This window comes from Tetrao urogallus (genome assembly GCF_951394365.1).
Source record: "Tetrao urogallus genome assembly, chromosome: 12".
Taxonomy (NCBI): Eukaryota; Metazoa; Chordata; class Aves; order Galliformes; family Phasianidae; genus Tetrao; species Tetrao urogallus.
In genome coordinates, this window is record NC_136825.1 from 17,833,881 (window position 1) to 17,852,776 (window position 18,896).

The 18,896-nt window shown below is 53.9% G+C and overlaps 1 protein-coding gene across 1 annotated transcript in view; it reads right to left on the reverse strand.

The window, feature by feature from the left end:
- The window catches only part of PLEKHG4 (pleckstrin homology and RhoGEF domain containing G4), a gene marked incomplete at both ends in the record, with an annotated part of 62,533 nt that overhangs the window by 1,445 nt on the left and 42,192 nt on the right, over positions 1 to 18,896 (reverse strand). The window contains 9 exons of the mRNA XM_079541447.1: positions 18 to 134; positions 763 to 940; positions 1,120 to 1,290; positions 1,913 to 2,137; positions 2,448 to 2,537; positions 2,913 to 3,162; positions 4,984 to 5,870; positions 17,959 to 18,150; positions 18,598 to 18,720. Coding sequence (XP_079397573.1) covers positions 18 to 134; positions 763 to 940; positions 1,120 to 1,290; positions 1,913 to 2,137; positions 2,448 to 2,537; positions 2,913 to 3,162; positions 4,984 to 5,870; positions 17,959 to 18,150; positions 18,598 to 18,720 — 2,233 coding nt within the window. The remainder of the gene's footprint in view (positions 1 to 17; positions 135 to 762; positions 941 to 1,119; positions 1,291 to 1,912; positions 2,138 to 2,447; positions 2,538 to 2,912; positions 3,163 to 4,983; positions 5,871 to 17,958; positions 18,151 to 18,597; positions 18,721 to 18,896) is intronic.

Genomic DNA, 18,896 nt, shown 5'->3' on the forward strand with positions numbered 1-18,896 from the left:
GCGAGGCTGGCACCTACCTCTGCCTTTCATGATGTAGTCAATAGCACGGTCATTGATAGCAGCCTCACTGGGTTTGATATCCAGGAATGGCTTGTTGCCCACACCCATGGAGACCATCTCCTGCATGCGGATTTCTGCAGGGGAAGAGCAAAGTGTTCAACAGCAACCCACAGCTGCCTGTCAGGCTGCCCCAGCCCTCTCTGCAGGCATCCAGCTGCCCCAGGAGCAGGCTGCTTCTGAGATAACCCCCATTCCATCTGTTCTCCCACCGTTCCCCAGTCCTGAGGAGTCTCCACAAACAAGCAGTCATGCTTCGCTCTGGTCCCAGGATCCAGTGCCATGCCAGCTGTGAGTGTCCTGCCAAGCAGGAAGCTTGAGGTGGAGGGGAGGGAGTCAGCCAGCCTGAGCCAGGCAGCTGCCGCTCCGACAGCAAGGCTGTTGGATAGCAAGGGGAGAACAGTGAGCTTTTCACAAGCGGTGCCACTCTCAAGGGACAGGAAACCCATACTGACGTCTCCCATTTCTCTCAGGGCACACAGCCACACAGAGTGCGGACTGCCATCGGGGTCTCTGAGGACAAAGGGCAGGGAAGGGACAGCACTCAGCCAACCCCAGCACATGCTCCTGAGGCTGCATGCAGGGACACGGCTGCTTGCTGCACAAAGCTGTCTGGTAATAGGCTCCAAACCTACTCAGAACAGCACGAGCTGAACGGGGCTCCCGCACCTTTTGCGGCACAGACGCCCTGGGAAGGAATCACACCTTTATTGCGGGCTGCCTGCTGCCACAGGATCTTGGCAATGTCACTGGTCCAGGCCTGCTTGGTCTCAGCTGAGCTGGCCTGGAGGATGTAAGTGTCGCTGGATTTCCGCCTTCGGAACCAGATCTCAAAACGCAGCCCACTGTCCCCAGAGTTTTCCGTCAGACCGATGTCTGCAGTCTGCCAGAAAGAAGAAGAGCCAAGCATCAGCAGGGGCCACACCAGGAAAAGGAAAGGTGAACTCAGTGGCAGGCAGTGCAGGGCAGAAAGATGACCCGATGTAAAGGGGGACACAAAACCTTCAGGGAGAAGTCCAGAGTCACCTCCTGCGCAAGAGCAATCTGCACACCTGCCCTTACCTTGAAGGAGCGCTTGTAGATATACACATCAAAGCCACCCTCGATCCTCTTGGGCTTGCTGAACAGGATCAGGTCCTCAAAGAGGAAGACGTGGCGCTGGCACTTCCTGCGGCCCAGCCAGATGGCAAACTCGTCCTGCCGCACCAGCTGCCCCTGCTCCTTCAGGTTCACCTGGCACAGGGAACAGCCTGGTAAGGACCCAGAACTTCTTCCAGCAGCACGGAGCCCACGGCTGAGCAGACCTGGACACAGAGCACAGGTCCCACACGCGGCCCGCAGGGGAAGAAGTGGCCACTGCCTGTTTTCTTGAAGAGGTAAGAGGACCACGTCCCCTTGGGCTGTATGGCAATGCCAGCAGCCACAACTGGCTCAGAGCTAAGATGAGAGCTGCAGCTCCTCCCCCTAAGCACAAGCCACTGACAACCTTCTCCTGTCACCCCACACACATCTGTTACAAACCCCTGGGCTGGCAGTTGGAGGCACCAGCCTGGCCTTCTCGTGGAGGATGAAGTGAGCCGACAAGGAAAGGACGCCCACCCAGCTGCCACCCAGGCACACCCAAGTCAGAAGGCAAGCACCTCAGTTCTGCCTACTCCAAATCCATCTTCCTCCACCCTGAGCCTGCAGCAGATCACGAGACTGCCAAACCTCACTGCATCCTGCCCTGTGCTTCAGGAGTCAGCACCCTGACCACTACAGGGATGTGCCACACAACCCAGAGACCCTAAGCCCATGCCACGGCGGGAGGGAAATGTAGCTTGGCCCCCAGGCAGGAAAGGATAATGAAACGTACATCGCAGTCACGGATGGCATCCATGGCCAGCAAGTCATTCCCATGCCGCAGCTGGAACTTCACCATCTCCTCTGCTGCCCGGAGGTAGCCCAGCTCCTGCTCCTGTGCCTCGCTGCACTCCTTGATCAGGTCCTTCAGGAGCAGGGCATATTTGCTCATGCGCTGGATGGGTTTCAGCAGGTAGGAGGCCAGGTCCATCTTATCCCCCAGCTGCACCTGCTTGAACTGAGAACACAGCAGTGACAGCACAGCTCAGCAAGGGCAGCCCCAGGGCCCCACGCAGGCACCAACACACCCCCAGCTGCCCAGGGCCCCAGCTTCCCAACAAAGCTACTCTGCTCACTCTACAGGGAAATGCAGGGGAAAGGGCTCGATGCTGCCATGTGCTGGGCACCTTCCCAAAGCACTCGCTGCACGCTCCTGGCCCCACGTACGCTTGTGCAGAGAGCTGTGCCAGAAGGCAGAGGCTGCTGAGCAAAACAGGGCAGTGACTCAAACGCCATGAGAAACCATGAAGGTGAGCAGGAGCATTTACCTTGAAGAAGGTGTTCCCGTGGCTGGCCAGCAGCGAGTCTGACTTTGGCTTGTTCTTGCTGTATAAGGCGTACATCCCAAACTGGTCTTTCTGCAAAAGAAATCTGTGTGTGAGGCCTGGGCAGGCCCAGGACCTGCAACAGCCATGCCCTGGGTTGGTTACTGCAGCACTTCTGCCTCTCCCAGGCTGCGCCAGAGCCTCCTGTCCATCAGGACAGACTTTAAGTTCAGCAAGAGCTGGACTGTTCTCACTGGAGGAATGTTCTCACCTTCCTACTCCCGCAGTAGCTAGGACTTTTTCCATCCATTTTCCTGTTGCCCCTTGCTCACTACGTACCCCAATAAACACCTGGATACCATCCCAGTAAGAGCCACAGCCCATCAAGGCACAGCTGAGCAGCTAGGCTAATAGGTGCACAGAAACCAAGTGTGGAGGAGCTCGACCCCAGGAGGTGTGACGCCTTACGTGCCGCAGGAAGCAGTGGCTGACGCGCAGCGGGTGGTTGCAGCAGCTCTCGAGCTCTCGCAGGAAGTACTGACTGTGGAAGTCATAGAGCTTCTCCAGGTTCCCAAAAATGACGCTGCGCTTCCCCCGCAGGTCCTGGGGCAGATCCAGGCGCTCCATCTCAGGGAAGTAGCTTTCAATGATGTAGCACAGCGACCTGACGTACTCCCGCTCCGTGGTCACCATCTCATCGATGATGTGCCGCAGCTTGCTGCAGGAGGGAACAGCTGGCCTGAAGGGACCCTGGAGCACAGGGCTGCCCCTAGAGCCCTCCCCATGACGAGGTGGGGATGATCCCTTGGTACCACCTCAACCCAGATCCACAGCCTGCTGTGAGAGCTGCCCCTCCCTCAAAAAGCTGACAGATAGCCCGAGGAACGCCACAGCTTTTCTGATCAGGAAGGAGCAGCCAGCTCAGGGCTTCCCTACACCATCCTCAGCAGGGTCCAGTCCTGCTCCTGGACACAACAGGGGCTGCTCCATAAATCACTGTGCTTCAAAAAAAAAAAAAAAAAAAAGACAGCAGAAATGCCAGCAACTTTTGTGAAAAAGAGTCAGCCTGGTGAATGTGAGAAGCAGTGTTAACAGTGGGGAATGGATACTATGGATGCAGATGCTGCTGAGCTGGAAGAAGAAGGGCTGCCCAAACAAGGAGGCTGCAGCCTGGAGCAGTAGGACCAGAAGGAGTGACCCAGCTGGAGGTTCTGTAAGTGCTCCAGCTGGGAAGGAGGGAGCTGCTCTGACTCTCCTCCAAGCCAGGAGCTTGCTGGCTACCACTGGAGCACATATGCACTCTGCTCAGCAAGAGGGAGAAAGCCTCAGCCCCTCTAAGGTGGGTGCCCCATTCCTGCATCAATCCCAGCCTGGCAGTTCAGCCATCTTTCCCAGGGCTTGTCCCAGTAACCATCAGTGGGAAATAGCATCAGAATACAGCACAGGTCACTCTGTGCTCCTCTGGAGGGATTGGATTGCTCCTCAATACTGGAGGTTTCCACTGTGAGGCAGTGCAGCACCAGACAACCACCTGCACCACGGATCTGTTTTCCCTGATCTCAGCTTTCCCCAGAGCTCCTCAGGCTGTTTAGAAGTCCAAACCTCTGTGTGCTGCTGCTTCCTTGAGAAGCACAGGGTCAGCCTTCTACCTCTGGCGCTTATTCCCTGCTGTGAGCCTTACTGACATGTGCTGGGCTCCATCCAGAGAAGGAAGCAGAGCTTCTGCAGAGCAGAAGCAGCAGAGGAGCTCTGTGTTCCCCGCATCCAGCCTTGGGTTCTCACCTCTCACACCAGCAGCAAACTGGGTCCTGCAGAGCTGCACCCACCTGCTGATCTCCCCCTGCTTTTCTACTCGGGGAGGAAGAGGAAGGAGGACGGGAGCCCAGCAGCTCCCATTGCTGGAGGGAGACTTTTCAAACCACTCCAGCCTGGATTCAGCCCCTTGATGGAGGCACACAGACCGTTCCTGACTGCCCTACCAGGATGTCCTCATCCGTTCCAAATTCCCTGAGATCTGCAAGTGACTTCTTTCTTTATTTATTTACTTTTTTTCTTTCTTCTATGAGGGCAGTTCAAAGACCTGTCTGGTGACTCCCTTTCAAGAACATCTCAGATCCCTGGGCTCTCCTTACCCTGCACACATTGCAATACTAACAAAAAAAAAGAAAAGTTCCTCAAAGACAGAGAATGGAAAGAGCAGAATAAAAGCCAGACGTTGGTCACTGCAACAGAGATTTCAACCTTAAAGGGCAACCACAAACAACACCATACGACTGAAGTAGCCGCCACACAGTGCTTGAAGTGCCTCCCTGTCAGTCCAGGTACAGCCCCAAAGGAGTGTGAGGGCATGACATGCTGCTTCTGCTCTGCTGCAGCACCCGTGGCACGGGCTTCGTATGACCCCGAGTGCCACACGTCTGTGGCCCCTCATCTCCTGATATCTGCAGGGCTCTTTTCCTGCTTTTAGAGGAACAGCGCTACAGAAGCCGCAAAGGGAGAACAACTGCCCACCTTTCCCTTTTCCCCTACAGTCACTCACCTGCCCCAGCTCCTGGCCTCTGCAGAGCCACAGCCCCGCTGTCCCTCCAGCTGCCGCAGTGCAAATGTCCTGTCCACCAGCTCCGTGCTGCTCACCTCCAGCCCCTTGATGAAGACACCGGTGTTGCCGTACCTGGCCGGCTCACTCAGCGTCCTCTGGCAGCCCGACCACAGGCTCTCGCCGCAGGGCAGGTCGAAGCTTTGGGCCTTACGCAACATCCTCTTGGGAGGCAGCTTCCCAGAAGTGGGAGTGGAGGCACAGGATGGCTTCATCTCCAGCGTTTCTAAGATGCTCTCCAGGTTTGTCTTCTCCTCGGACAGTTTTGGTGACTTGCAGGCCCCGCTTCCAAAAGAAACTCTGCCAACGTGAGGCCCAGCCACGAGAGCAGCTTGGGAGGCAAATTCTTCCCCAGCACCGAAATCACCAGGGCAGCTCAGGGAGGCCGAGGGAGCTTTCTCTTTAGCCCAGCCCGAGGAGCGACTGGGCCGGCCGTGGGACGTGCCAGGAGTTCTGTCCCACTGCGGACCGGGGGCAGCCCCCTCTGAATGCCTGCGGTGAGACACGCCGCCAGCCTCGCTGCCCACCTGCGGCTGCTCTAACAGCAGTGCCCTCCTGGTTCTCAAAGCCGCTTCCAGCTTCTTTTCAAAAACCAGCTTGGTCTCCTGGCATTTGGACCACGCGAATTTCCACTGCTTGAGTCCCTTGTCGCTCTTCAGCTCGCAGGCCAGCTCCTTCATCTCCTGGAAGCGAGCATCGCTGATGTCGGGGTGCTGCTCCTTGTAGCTCTCCAGGCACTTGATGACCCCGGCGCAGTGCTCGGCGGAGCTGCACTCCTCCATGCTGATGCAGGCGAGGTGCCGCATCCCTTCCAAGGCCCACTCGTACGCCTGCGGGACAAAAGGCAGCAACCAGTCAGAGGCACTCAGGGAAGAATAACCCCAACTCGGTGCCCAAAGGGCCAGACGAGAGAAAGGATCAGTGTGTGGCCAACGCAGTTCCTCAAGTGTGAGTGAAGGGGGGGCCGCTATTGTCAATGGGGCTTAACAATTCAGCAGAACAAACAGCTCCTTATGTGGAGGGTTTCAGCTGTGCTGGCTGCTCGGCCACAGCCTCTCTGCCACACCAGCACCCACACTGCTGGGTACGTGTGCCTTCCCCGGGGGGATCCCAGGGAAGCTGCTGGCAGGAATTTGCACACCTAAGTGTGGCCCTGCAGGTCATTTCTATTGCCATAGGAATGCTGGGAGCAGTTTCACAAAGCTCAGCTTGCAGGTACAGCTCTGCCCCATCAGTCGAACAGGAGAAGTGGGATGAAATGCCACCACACTACCACCTTAGTTACACAAGTAAAGAAGAGTGCCTGCCTGCCATGGCCCCACACACACTGTGGTCAGTCCCTGGAATGAACGCAGCAGCCTCAGACCCCCTGACAGTCAGCACTGCTGAACACAGGGACTCGCCTTGCTCCGAGGACAGGCACTTTAAAGCTGCAGCTGCATGCTGTGCCTGCAGCCAGCCCAATTACTCATACAGAGCAAGGAGCTGCTTCAGAAGCCAGCAGCTGCAAAGAGAAAACGCCTCTCAAGCAGCCCCACACAGCAGCAGCCCCTCGTCCCCCATCATCAGCACGGGCCTCAGACCTGCTGCTCATTCAGTTCAGGCATTGTGCTGCTGGGGTCAGAGGGCCTTGCAGTGGGCAGATGAGATGCCAGACCCCAGTGGGTCTGATCTATCCAAGATCTGGAGGCTTCTGTATTCCCTGGAAGACAGCCTGGCTTTTACTGCCACCAGGAGGGCAGACATCCTATGCAGGGCTTCCCCCCCTAGGCTGGGGACATCCATTCTCAAATAGGAGAGGAGCAGTTTAGAGGCTGCTTTTATTTCTCATCTACAGATCAGCCCACAACCTCGGCAAGGAGGAACCAGGGCTGCAACCCACACAGAGATACAGCCCTACCAGCCCTCATCTTCATACGCTGTCTGTCTGCTCCTGGCAAGGACTGTAAGGCAGCACAGAACTCAATCTCACAGCATTTCTACCCTCCCCAGTGCCTGTCACAGGCTAGTGAATAGCTCAGCTTTGTTCCCTGCACAATGGCAGTGGCCCTCCACACCCCACAGCTTGCCTGCTAACATGCTAAGTGGCCACCAAGGCTTTTTCCAGCCACGTCATCTGCTCCAACTGTTCCATTCAGCACATGAAACAGCAGCCCTGTCCATGGGCAGAGTGTGCCCCAGCACGCAGGAGGAAGCATCACCGCACAGGTAAGAGCGTTGCTGACATCTCTGTCCCAGGACATTACAAGCCACGTAGCTGACCCAGCCAAACCACGATGGGCACTGAAGACATGGAGCACCAGGGGAGCAAGCAGGGCCATGGCTCTTCCACACAGCTCTAAGTGCAGCGGGGCTCAATGCTCCCACTGAGGTGTGGAACCAGGCAGGAAGAAGCCCATACCTCGGCCTTCAATCTTCACCTCATAGACAAGTCGTCACTGCAGCTCTCAGTTAGAGGGTGAAGAGAAGCGTGCCTCCTGCCTGCAGAGGACTGGCCATGCAGCACAGCACAAGGAGCAGCAGCAGGCTGTCCTGCTGGTCATGGAGGGAGGCTGGGCTCCTGAGGCCATGGAACAGCCAAAGGCACCGCTGACCGCGCTTGTCCCTGCCTGGTTCACCACGGCAAGGCTGGCAGCACATCAAGGACAGAAGCTCCCCATGTCTGCCTCTGCTGGCACTGCACAAGTGCCATCTGCACACAGAGGCCAAGGCCCAGCAGTCCCAGATCCCACCTGAGCCAATGTCTGCTATCATTGGTTCCAGACTGAACCTAACACAAAGCCACCACGTTCCTCCCAGTCTCAGGCTCCCAGATACCAACGGCTCCCCTTATGCACAATGTAAGCAGGGACTCGAGGCTGCAGACTGCCCTGTGTGCCGGCAGTTCAGACCAACCCCAGTTAAGAAGCTGTTTTACAGTGAATAAAAGCAAAGGTATCCAGACTGAAACCTTCCTGAAAGAGCTATCAGTCTGCAGACAGCAACAAGCCTGCTGCTCTGTGAACCTGGACAAGGTTCTTGGTTCCACTCACACTCTCACACTTTGCTCAGCCTCCCCTCCTCAGCACTGACAGTGAAAGAGCAAGACTGCACAACCTGCAGAGGGCAGGGTGGTTAATTAGGAAAATACTCCCTCCTACCTGCCCAGTGGGATGGAGTGGCTCCATGTCTCACCGTGCATCACCACCTCCTGCAGCCGACTGATGCAAGGCCACCTCTGCAGCCCACGGCTGGGCTCAGCTATTCACAAGCGATGCTGCTAGCCTAAATACCAGATTGAGGAGCCCTGGAAACCACAGAGCAGGCGGGGGGGGAAGGGTCTGTGCTTCACATGAGAACTACTGAAGTGTGAGGATGACAGCCTGCCTGGGAGCAGGCCAGGTCCCTTTTCTTTCACAGTGCAGAAACGGAGAGAAAACAGGCCCACTAACCCCAGATGCAAGCAAGATGCAAAGGAAGTTGCCACCCAACATAGGAGAGCTGTGGAGAAAACAGGGCAGTCTCTTCTGGGTGTTGCAAGGCTTTTCCCATGTCTCAACACTAGGGCCCCCGCTCACTTCTAGCAGGATTTGGGGCTGCATAAGCCAGCAGCTGCCCTTAGAGGTATAAGAAAGCACGCAATTTCAGATCGCAGCCTTTCAGCAAAGCCACCAGTCACAAGCACGCTCTCTGTGCAGAGGTTTGCTGTTACCCTGTCCCCCACCCTGTTGCATTTGTCTATCCCACACTGCACGCGAAGTCTTGCCTGGGATTCATTAGCAGCAGAAAGCAGACTAACCAGAACAACGTCCTGCAGGGCTGCAGCTCAGCTTTAAGCACCCTCCTGAAATACAAAACTAAATGACTCCTGAGTTGCTGTGTCCTCGATGTTTCCCCCCCACACACACACACACAGGAGAGACCACTAACATCACTAGTTTGCCTACACTAGCAAAGAAGAACACTTTCAGTCCAGTATTTGCATTGCTGCCTGTTTCCAAGTGCTCAGTGCTGTACAAACACCACAGGGGGACAAAGGGTGACAGGCAGGCACAGACTAAATCCCCTGGGTGTAAGAATAAGAGGAGAACAGGCAGATGCCCACAGCTGGGCAGGGAAGGAAAAAGCATGGGAAAGTGGCAGCAGTCAGCAGGGAATACAACAGAGCACACGGGTGTCAGAGAGGGATGGATCCACAGACAGCCTCAACTGCAGAACAAGGACAGGGGAAACTCATTAGGGCAACATGCTTAGAAGCTGCAGCAGCACTCCGGGAGAACGTGAACAGAGCTCAAAACTCCCTTCCTTTGCCCTTGGGCAGCTAAGCCTTGACAAGACCAGGAGAGGCTAAATTACAGGAGAAGATAATTGGATGAAATGGGATTGTGCACAATTTCTCCTCTCTTGACAGCAACACGACGACCTGAAGGGCACTTGTGGCTGGTTGCTCTGCAGTTGGCAAGTGCTTGTGCTTCTTTTTATTGCTGCAACTGCCGAGCAACACCTAGCATGGCTCCAATAGGAGCAAGCTGACTCAACTAATGAATCACAACAAGCCACAATAACCCTCACTTTGCTGCGACTCAGAGCTTCCACATTCATATATCGACATGCACTAAATGACTCCCTAGGAAGCTGGGCAGTGAACATCTGAGATCTGCCCTCTCTGCAGCTGCAGAGAACCTCCCAGCAGCACACAAGGTGCAGTTTCCCCCCACTCTCCCCTTTTTGCTCCGTGCCTTCGAGTAGATTCTGCACTGCTTATTTTTATCTCACCAGCAGGGTTGTCTCAACATCTAAAAACCTCCTGAGCCCAGAGGACTGGGATTGTGCTCCCAGCAAAATCAGAAACTTGAACATTCGTGCTTGCTACAAACCAGCCTCTGTATTTGAAGCACTGCCCATCTTCTCATGAGCCCTCACCGCAAAGCTTTTGTCAGTAAAACTCTGCTTACCATCCCTTCTTACTAAAGAACAGATGCTGCCTCACCGCCTTTGTATCATCCGCACTCCTTCCTGATGTCTCACCAGCTACTCAGTGTGTGCCAGCCCAGCCTCACCCTTGGACACTGCCAACAGCACAGCTGCACTGAGGGGCACGCAGCAAAATACACAGCAGTGCTGTGCTGAAGGAGCACAGAGAACTTGTGAAGCATAACTGCATGCTGTGATCTGCTGTCACCAACAGCTGGGACCCAGGGACAGGTCCTCCACCTGGCCACACCAGGCACTGCAGCCATGGAAACACCTCCAGGCTGAGCAGAATCAAGTTGCACATGTTGAATTTCTACTGGTGGCTGAAAAAAAAGAGGCACGAAGGAGTAAGTGTGTGTTTGTGAATGTGCAGCCACTGCCTGGAGAAGAAGGAGGAGGAAAAGGGCAGAGATTTCATGTTTGTTTTTAGCGAAGGGTAGCAATCTTTTTGGTGAGAGCTGCAGGCCTCATGATGCCAGCAAATTCAAGACAAAACCACTGCAAAACTGGTGACTCACTGAAGCCTTGCACAGCGGCAGCAAATCGTTCTCCACTCCGAGACTGATGTCACCTCAAGAGGCTTTTACATGTGTTGCTCTACGCTTCTCTCAACAGCCTCATCATCACACTGTGCCAATGCCCCCTGTAATAGCCTTATGCTGGCTCCTGGTTAATGATACCCTCCACACTCAGCTGGGGACTGTGAAACATCCAGCATATCCTCGGGCCTGCTTGGGAAGCATCGGTGCTTTCACTGTACTCTTCAATTCCCATCCTTTCCCCTGTGACACACTGAGTCAAACTGCTTCTTTCTAAACGATGTGCTGCCATTTGGTTGGCTGAAGGGAAGGGCAGTCTGCCCAAACTGCCTTTTTCCAGCCCAAAAAACAATCCGTGGGGACCAGAGGAGTGAGCACACCGACCTGCCCATCGCTGTCCCATGGCACAGCTCCTTCCTCTGCAGCTGAGCTAGGAGAAAGGCTCTGCTTCAGATGTGGGGCTGAAACCAAACCCAGCATCAGCACATCTGTCAGGCCTCCCTTCCTCAGCCCCTGGTTTAAGGAACACACTGAGATGCACTGAAAGGCTCTGAGCCCCCCTAGAGCAACCAAAGGAGCCCGGGCAGAGCCAGCGGCTCTCGGGAGAACCCTGTCCATATGGCAGGGCTTTGATATGCAGATCGGAGCCATTGTGAGCCACAGCTCCATCTGTAAGCCGAGGGCAGCTCCATGTCCAGATTGCCCAAACAGATCCATTTAACTCCCGTGACTAAAGGGAATTCCAGACTCCAGGAGGATCCAAGTATCCAGATGGATGCCAGCACACGAGCATTCACAAAGCCTGCCGTCCTGCACAGCTCCTGTCCCAAGAGCCAAGCAAAAAAAAGCATCCAAACCCGACATCCTGCTTGCATGCCCAAGGCTGGGGGCCAGCTGAGGGAAGACCTCTGCTAGAATCACATCTTGCACCTCAAGTGCAATGCATTCCTCCTGCAGTTCAACTGGAACCCAAGCTAGGAAATCCCTACATCTGCTGATAGGAAACACTGCTTCCCTGCCAATAGGGACTGCCTACCAGGGTCCTGATCCTGGAAGAGATTTGCTTTCACTGCTGCACCAAAGGGGAGCAAACCCCACACTTCTGGATAACTGTCAGATTATGCTCACAGCAGCCAAGGCCACCAAGAAACTGTTAAAGAGCACAACGATCAAAGTTCCTGCAGCACATCAAGTGCTGCCCCTGCATGCACAGTGGGGTCCAAATACGTTCCTGCATTCCTGGGATCAGAACGGCAGCTGAGAGGCAGGCAGCCAACATCCCAAAAGCTGCTGGGGCCCTCCAGCCCCCCTGCCAGCACTGAAATCGGGAGAAGAAGCAAGGACCCCAGCAGGCAGGTCACACAAGCAGAGCCTGAAGCACCGTGGCAGGTGCTGGAAAACATCTCACCCCAAGAACTCACCTTAAACCTTGAACTGTGCTTGGATGTGGCACGTGGAAAAACCCCCATTTAATCCTCTCTTACACGAGTTCCTCTGCCTTACACATCTCTGCTGAGCACCTAGAAAGGGGCACTGAATGCTGCAGCTTCCACCAGTCAGCCTTCTGTAGTCACAGCGCTTGCTGGGAGCTACGAACACTGCTGTGACACCAAGTTGGCAATGAAGACGTTGATGAAAAAAAAGACAAAATAACCTAGATGACAGTAGATCTAGCAGCAAATTACTGGAGAATTCATAAAATGTTTTCCAAGCAGCTGATTTTGAAAGGCAGTGATTTGGGAAAGCTAACACAGACCGGATTTATGTTGTCGGGGCTTCTTGTTTATGCAAGAGGTAAACTTCAAACTTCAGAAACTTTCTGATAAAGGAATACCCCTAGATGGGACTTATTAACATTGCAGGAAGGCTTCTCCAGCAAAAAGCTGGCAGGAAGGAGAAGGGAGAGATTTCATGCATTAACCTTGCGTGAACTCGACAAGAGGATCAACTTTCCAACCTCTGGGCTCAATCCCCCACATAGCTTGAGACAGCGTATGAAAATGGACACCCCTGAAATGAGAGAGCAAATCAGGCGAGGTGTCTGCCTAGGGCACCATTTTGACAGTGCAACTGAGGAAGGAGAGAGGAGAGAGAGGGAGAGATGAGCCAGCTGCTGTCAGACACCGAGGGCTTCCCCTAGAGCAGCTTCACAGCATCAGGAAGGCACGGTGTTGTGCTACTCAGACCTTCCTTCGTCATCTTCAGTATTTCTAGCAGGAGGAAACGCAAGCTGTTAATTAGAAATTTCATGCAGCCTTTCCCCAGAAAAGCCAATCTCTGTGCCGAGGCACAGGGAGAACAGCACCTGTTATTAAAGAAACTGTGCTGTAAGCTATGGTGAAGGCCCCACTCTCTCAGCAGGGCTGGGGACAGAGTGGTGCTCTGACCTGCACAGGTCTGCTATTAACAGACAAACACAGGGGCACGACGACCCATGTCTGCCTGCAGTGAGTACCAACAATAATGACACATCAGGTGTCTCTTCCTACACTTTGGTGTACAGTTACACTCTGCAGCTCCTCTCCAAGCCCATTCCCAGAGCTGGGAATCACGATGCCCTTTAAGTACAATTAACTCTGCCTGTGCCAAACAGCCTGTGATAGAACCACACACTTCAAGGTCCACAGCAGCTACCCAGCTCCTCTCCAGCTTCCTGCACCAAAGGCTGGGCAAAAAGGTACGTCAGTAACTTGCTGCTTGAAGGGGGGCTGACTCTAAATCACGGTCTGGGATCCACATCTGGTATGCCAGCAGAATTCAGGCAGAAGAGCAGAAGTCTCAGCAGGTAGCTGCTGTGACTTTTGGGGAGAGCTGCCAGGTATCTGCTGAACTCAGCCAATTCTCACGCTCTGATTTTAGCTTCACACAGAGTTCAGCTCTGTCCCTGGGAACACGGCAGCAGTGAGTCTCAGCAGCCCCAACTCCACTGTGCTGCCCACAACCCGACAGCAGCCCAGGGGGCACCAACACATCTGCCCTGTGTGTGTGGCCAGATGGTTTGGGGCGTGCAGTCTGGTCCCACCAGCAACTTGTAGATGCAATTAAACTCTACCTGCTAGGAAGAACACGAAACATGCTCTAAGAAAGAAGAACAGGGACAGACGCTGTTGCATTACAGAGAGCACAGCCCTGGAGTTCAGAGGGACCACGCAAAGACACACAGAGCTCTGCGCACACAAAAGACACACACAGAGCACTCTGATTCATGCTGGACACACACAAGCCTCCTTTACACTGTTTCCAAACAAATCTCAATGCAACCAACACGTCAGCCGGTCCCGCCGGACACTTGGTACTTACAGGAGCGTTTGCTGCGTCTGTCTGCGGCCGCAGTTGGGTGGGGTGAGTTTAGCTCAAAGGGAGAGTGCATGGAGATCCACAGAGCAGGGCTGGGCTGGGGGGAGGAAGGGCCCCAGCCCCTCTTTGGGCCCCATAGGCAGCAGCACTTGTTCACAGGATGGAGCGCAAGAACGCTGGCATGCCTGCAGCAGCAAGGACAATGGGGAGGGACGAGGAGGCGCTGCCATAATCAAATGCAGGCCAGCTGGCCCTCCCCCAGGAAGGGTAGGCACCTCCTTCACTTGCCAAAGGCTTTGTTTTCTAAGCCACAAAGAACAAAGTGGTGCCGGGGTGAGTGAGAGGAGGAGAAGAGCCATCCACCGTGCAAGCAGAGCCGCACGTGAGCGCACGCAGTCTGTTCACAAACACCAGTGCAGATGGAGAGAGGTTGGGCCACGCTTGGCACACGCTGAGCAGGGCTCAGAAGCAGCAGGTCCTGGCTGGAGATCCCTGCTCCCTTAAGACCTGCACGGGCTGGGCTCCTTTGATGGGATCCGAGGCTCAGAGAAACGCTGCTGAAGCAAAGGCTCCGGAGCACGGTCCAAAGAAATCCCAAGAAGGGAAATGCTATCATTTGTTAAGTAACCTCACATCAGCAATCCCAAACACCGAACCCCTGAACGGCTATCCTCAGAAAGCAGGCGCAAGGCAAGGTTCCAAGGCTCCCACCAAAACAGACTTCTTGCACAACGCCCTGACAAGCCAGAAAAGAGCCTCTGGGGCTGAGGCTGCTCCGGGCCCTCCTGTAATGATGTGGGCAGTTCAGCTCTAAGGGTTCTGGTACCAGCTGCGTCACAGCTGCAGGGTATGCAGGTGCTGAGCTGGTGAGATGCTGCTCTGCCCTATCCAGTTGGGTCACTGCTTTCTTCCAGCAGGGACGTTTTGCCAAAAGCATTGTATGCCTTCACTACTGACCTCCTGCAGGACTACCTGACATCTCAATGCTGGCAAAGGCTGAGCTGTGGGCTCTGGCTCATCAGATGTGCCACATTAGTTAGCTGCAGAAAAGGCACACAGCTCTTGGTGGGGGGGGTGATATCCTCAAGCTGGGATCACAGGCAGAGGGCACTTTGCTCACTATAAAGTCACAAGCATGCAGAGACAGTAAGAAGGAGCTGGGAAATAACTTTGCCTAAAAAAAGCTCGAGAGTGGAAGAAGTCTGAAGGCTAACAAGGTAAGCACAGAGAAGGAGATTTGCTCTAGCTCCTGGTAATGACAGGATGCTTGTTGCAGTGCCAGTGTGAAGCCAGGATAGGCAGCGAGTGAGGGATGCTAAGGGTCACCCCTCCAGGAACCTCAGAAGAAGCCAACAGTGATGCTTTTGGTACAACACACACACCCTTGCTTGCTCAGCTTCCCACTTCTCCCCCAAGGCACTGCCAGATCCCATCACAGCTGTGGAACTGAGTAAACAAGGGACAGAGGCCAAACCAGGCTCAAAGCCGCAGGAAGATGGCACGTCCCACTGTGTGCCTGCGCTGAGTCTGTGGTACTAAAACAATGCTCTGCCCGCAGTCGGAGATGGACAGCAGCTTCCTGCACCGCTCCTGCCTCAGCCCAGCCACCCACAGCCCTTTCCAGGCACCAAGAAAGGAAGCGGGGTCTAATGGAAACATCCAGCCTGGCACAGGTTGTGGCTTTGGGGAGGGAATCCTGCCAGCCCGTGTGTGTGAGCTCCATGTGGTCTGGCCCTGCCCAGCTTGCTCAGCTCTGATGGGCCACTGGGGCTGCCAAACAGTGAAAAAACAGCACGGCAGCGTGAGGGGCCATATGAGGTGCTCCTGACCTCCTCCACAGCCACATTCCGCACCCTACGCACCGTGCGTTCACCACATGCAGACAGGAGGCCAGCAGAATGCTCCCACCCCTAGCAGACCGTGTGGTACGAGGGTACAAACACCACGGTCCCTGTGGTGGGCGCTCCGCTCCCTTGGCACACGTTGAGACATTTGGAGACATCTGAGCTTGCCAGCTCATTACCATAGCGTACATTGCTTACGCATCTCCAGGCTTTTCCCCGAATCCTGGGGTCTGGCATTGCTGCAAGCTCTTTACAAGAAGGAAATCAAGGACATTACTCTGTTTAGACTCCTGCTGTTGATCCCTTCAGATATTAGGGAAGAGAGAAGGGGCTTAGGCAGGCACTTACAAGATCACAGCAGTAAGGCCAAAGCAGCTCAGCATCAGAGGAGAGTGAAATCAGTTTAGATAACATCTTCTGCTTCTCCCCCACCTCCCAGACAGCACCACCAGCTTTGCTTTTGGAAGACAGAAAGCTGGAGATCAAGATTAAAATAATGGGCACAAAGAACTGAAACGCTGTGCAGCAGTTTCTGCACTCATCCTACAGCTGCAGGACGCATCCCCTCCACACCCCTGGTTTCAGTTGGCCACTGGTTCACAATACCCATATGCTGTATTTACTACACTAACTCTGTTTGTAGTTCTATTGAAAGTGGTAAGACCAAAATCCTGCTCCCTCACTACACAGGATACCTCTCCTCTGCACCAAAGCAGCAAGCAAACACGCCATGCCACTGCCAGTCAGCCTGCACTGCAGTGTGCAGCATGAAACTGAAGGGGTGCTGCTGCCACCAAGGACTGCATTCAATCATCATCTACCAAAAAGAAGCTGAATAAACAGTGTGCTAAGAAAAGAAATGGGCCACCTCTGGGGGCCGTGCATCATCAGTGTGCCAGAGTTGGTCCAAATAAGGCTTAGCTCTGATGGATGTTTGTCCACAGCTTCAAAGTCTTGGCTGACCACCCTGGCAGCCCAGGAGCTCCCGTGGGCTGTAGTACCCACACCTGAACAGAGGAGACAGCAGCCACCAGACCAGGAGCTGCAGCTCGCAGCTGTGCTCCACAGATCCCCAGCTTCAGCTGGGTTGGGTCACACAGGGCCGATGTTTGATCTGGCCAAAGACGTGCCAAGGTTTTGCACAGGGTGTGGCACCTCTGTGTGCCTCCGTTTGCGAGCAGTACAGCAACAGCCTTCTTCACCAGGGCTTCACTGAGAAAGAAATGACACACTGCCACAGAAAAAGGATCTCCCACCTGCACAGCAAACTGCAGAGATGAGCCAGAGCAGACCTGCTGAGCATCAGCAAACAAGCAGCCCTCACATGGCACGACAGCAAGGCTCTGCAGTGCCTTCTTTACTTTCCTCCCTCACACAGGACGCTTCTGAATGTTTTTCATGTTTAGCTGAGTTTCCACCCCCTTCTCTGAGCACTTCTGGCTGCCAAGGCAGCTCAGAGACAGCAACTAAGTGGCACCTACATCTGGTACAGCTTAACTTTCAGTGTCTATTCTTTCTGGAATTTGAGAACTTAAAACCCAATGTTTGTACAAGTGTGGAGTAAGTGGAGCACGGGCTCCCTGGTCCTCTGTGCCTGCCAGAGCTGTACTTTCAAGTGCAGATACAAAATCCTACTGTTTATTCACATGCAACTTTAGAAATTAAATCACACCAAATGTAACTGCATGCCTCCTGAACAGCACATTTGCATTCAACCAAACAGGTGAGAAGGTCACACGCTCACTGCAGCCACCACAAGCACCCTCCCCTCCTGGCTTTGCAGATACCAAGACCCACTCAGTGTTTGTGCCCCTTGGCCACGCTCCCCAGCGCCCTGTTCTGGCACTCCACATCCTTCTGCGTGTCTCCCACAGAGAAGAACTGGACTAAATTAAGGATTGAATAGTGGGATGCTACTCAGGACATGCCAACAGGCTCAGTTTACCAGCATGTAAAGATACAGCACCAACAAAATGTGGGCAACCTACCTCGGCATGGTGGCCTAACGCAGCACTGCCACAATTCCCTGCTGCCACAAAGAGGGCCCACAGGTTACAGCTCAGACAGAAGAACTCTGTTCTTAACAGACACAGATGCTTTCTTAAACGCACACCAATCCTTTCTTCCACATACATACTTGAAAAAAAAAATCAGTGCAAATTATGATTTGTCAGCTCCCTGTTGGCGTGCACGCTAAGTTTTGTGTATTTCAGAAGCCACCACACTCGGACTGAGTCTGAGCAGGTTTTTACACCCTCCTCCACGCAGCAGTTGCCTTGTCTCACCTTGTCAAAGAATTCATACAGCCTGACTGTCTCGCAGACTCGATGCCTACTTTCGTCCAGTTGAGTGCAGAATTCTTCCAGTTGATCTCTGTAGGTCTGCAGCCTCGCTCTGTAAGAATGTACATCCACAGAGGTAAAGTCTTCCCAACGATCCATCTTCTTAAGTGCTTCCTGTCCCCTTCTGCAACATTCCTGAAAGCAAAATGTGTTTGCATATGAGGACAGAGACCTGACACGGATAGCAGATCAAAGTCATTAAGCTGGGACTAATTAGAGCAGAGTTTAGGTTCAATTCAAATGAGCAGAGGTGTACTTGTTTACAGCAGAATTTTGCAGAGTCCTGACATCTGTTATGATTTACATTAGCCACATGGCAGCTTGTAAAGATCTACCCAGTAAGAACAAGAGGCCTATGAGAATCAAAAAAGATGATGTTTCCTCTTTCCTGAGGGGTAGAGCTGGTGGTTCTGTCTGCAAGAGGAGAGCAGGGAAGCCAAGCAGTGCAAAGGAATGACACCAACACCTTGGTGATGAACCCTCTACCAACGCTGTCACAGCATCGTGGCTTTGGCTGAGCATGCAAGCCTGCTGCCAACTCAGACTCAGGAGAACACGTTTTTCCAATCAGACAACACTTACACTGGCAACAAGATCAAACTCCCTGAACTGCTTCTGTGCTTGAAGCAGCATCTCCAGAGAATCGTCCAGGTTGATCATCTCCTTCAGCTTTTTCCTGCCAACATTCTCAATCCAACTGCTGACCTAGGAGAAAAGGGAAAAGCTCGCTATTAGTCACTCTGTGCTACTCACCAAGGCAGGCCTTTATGTGGAAAGAACAGGGAATTGCTCTCCTAACACTGGTCATTTCATTACTGGAAAAAATGCGCATGTACACTTTTTCCCCATCCTGGCATTTCAGTGTGAGCCTCCTGCATTGA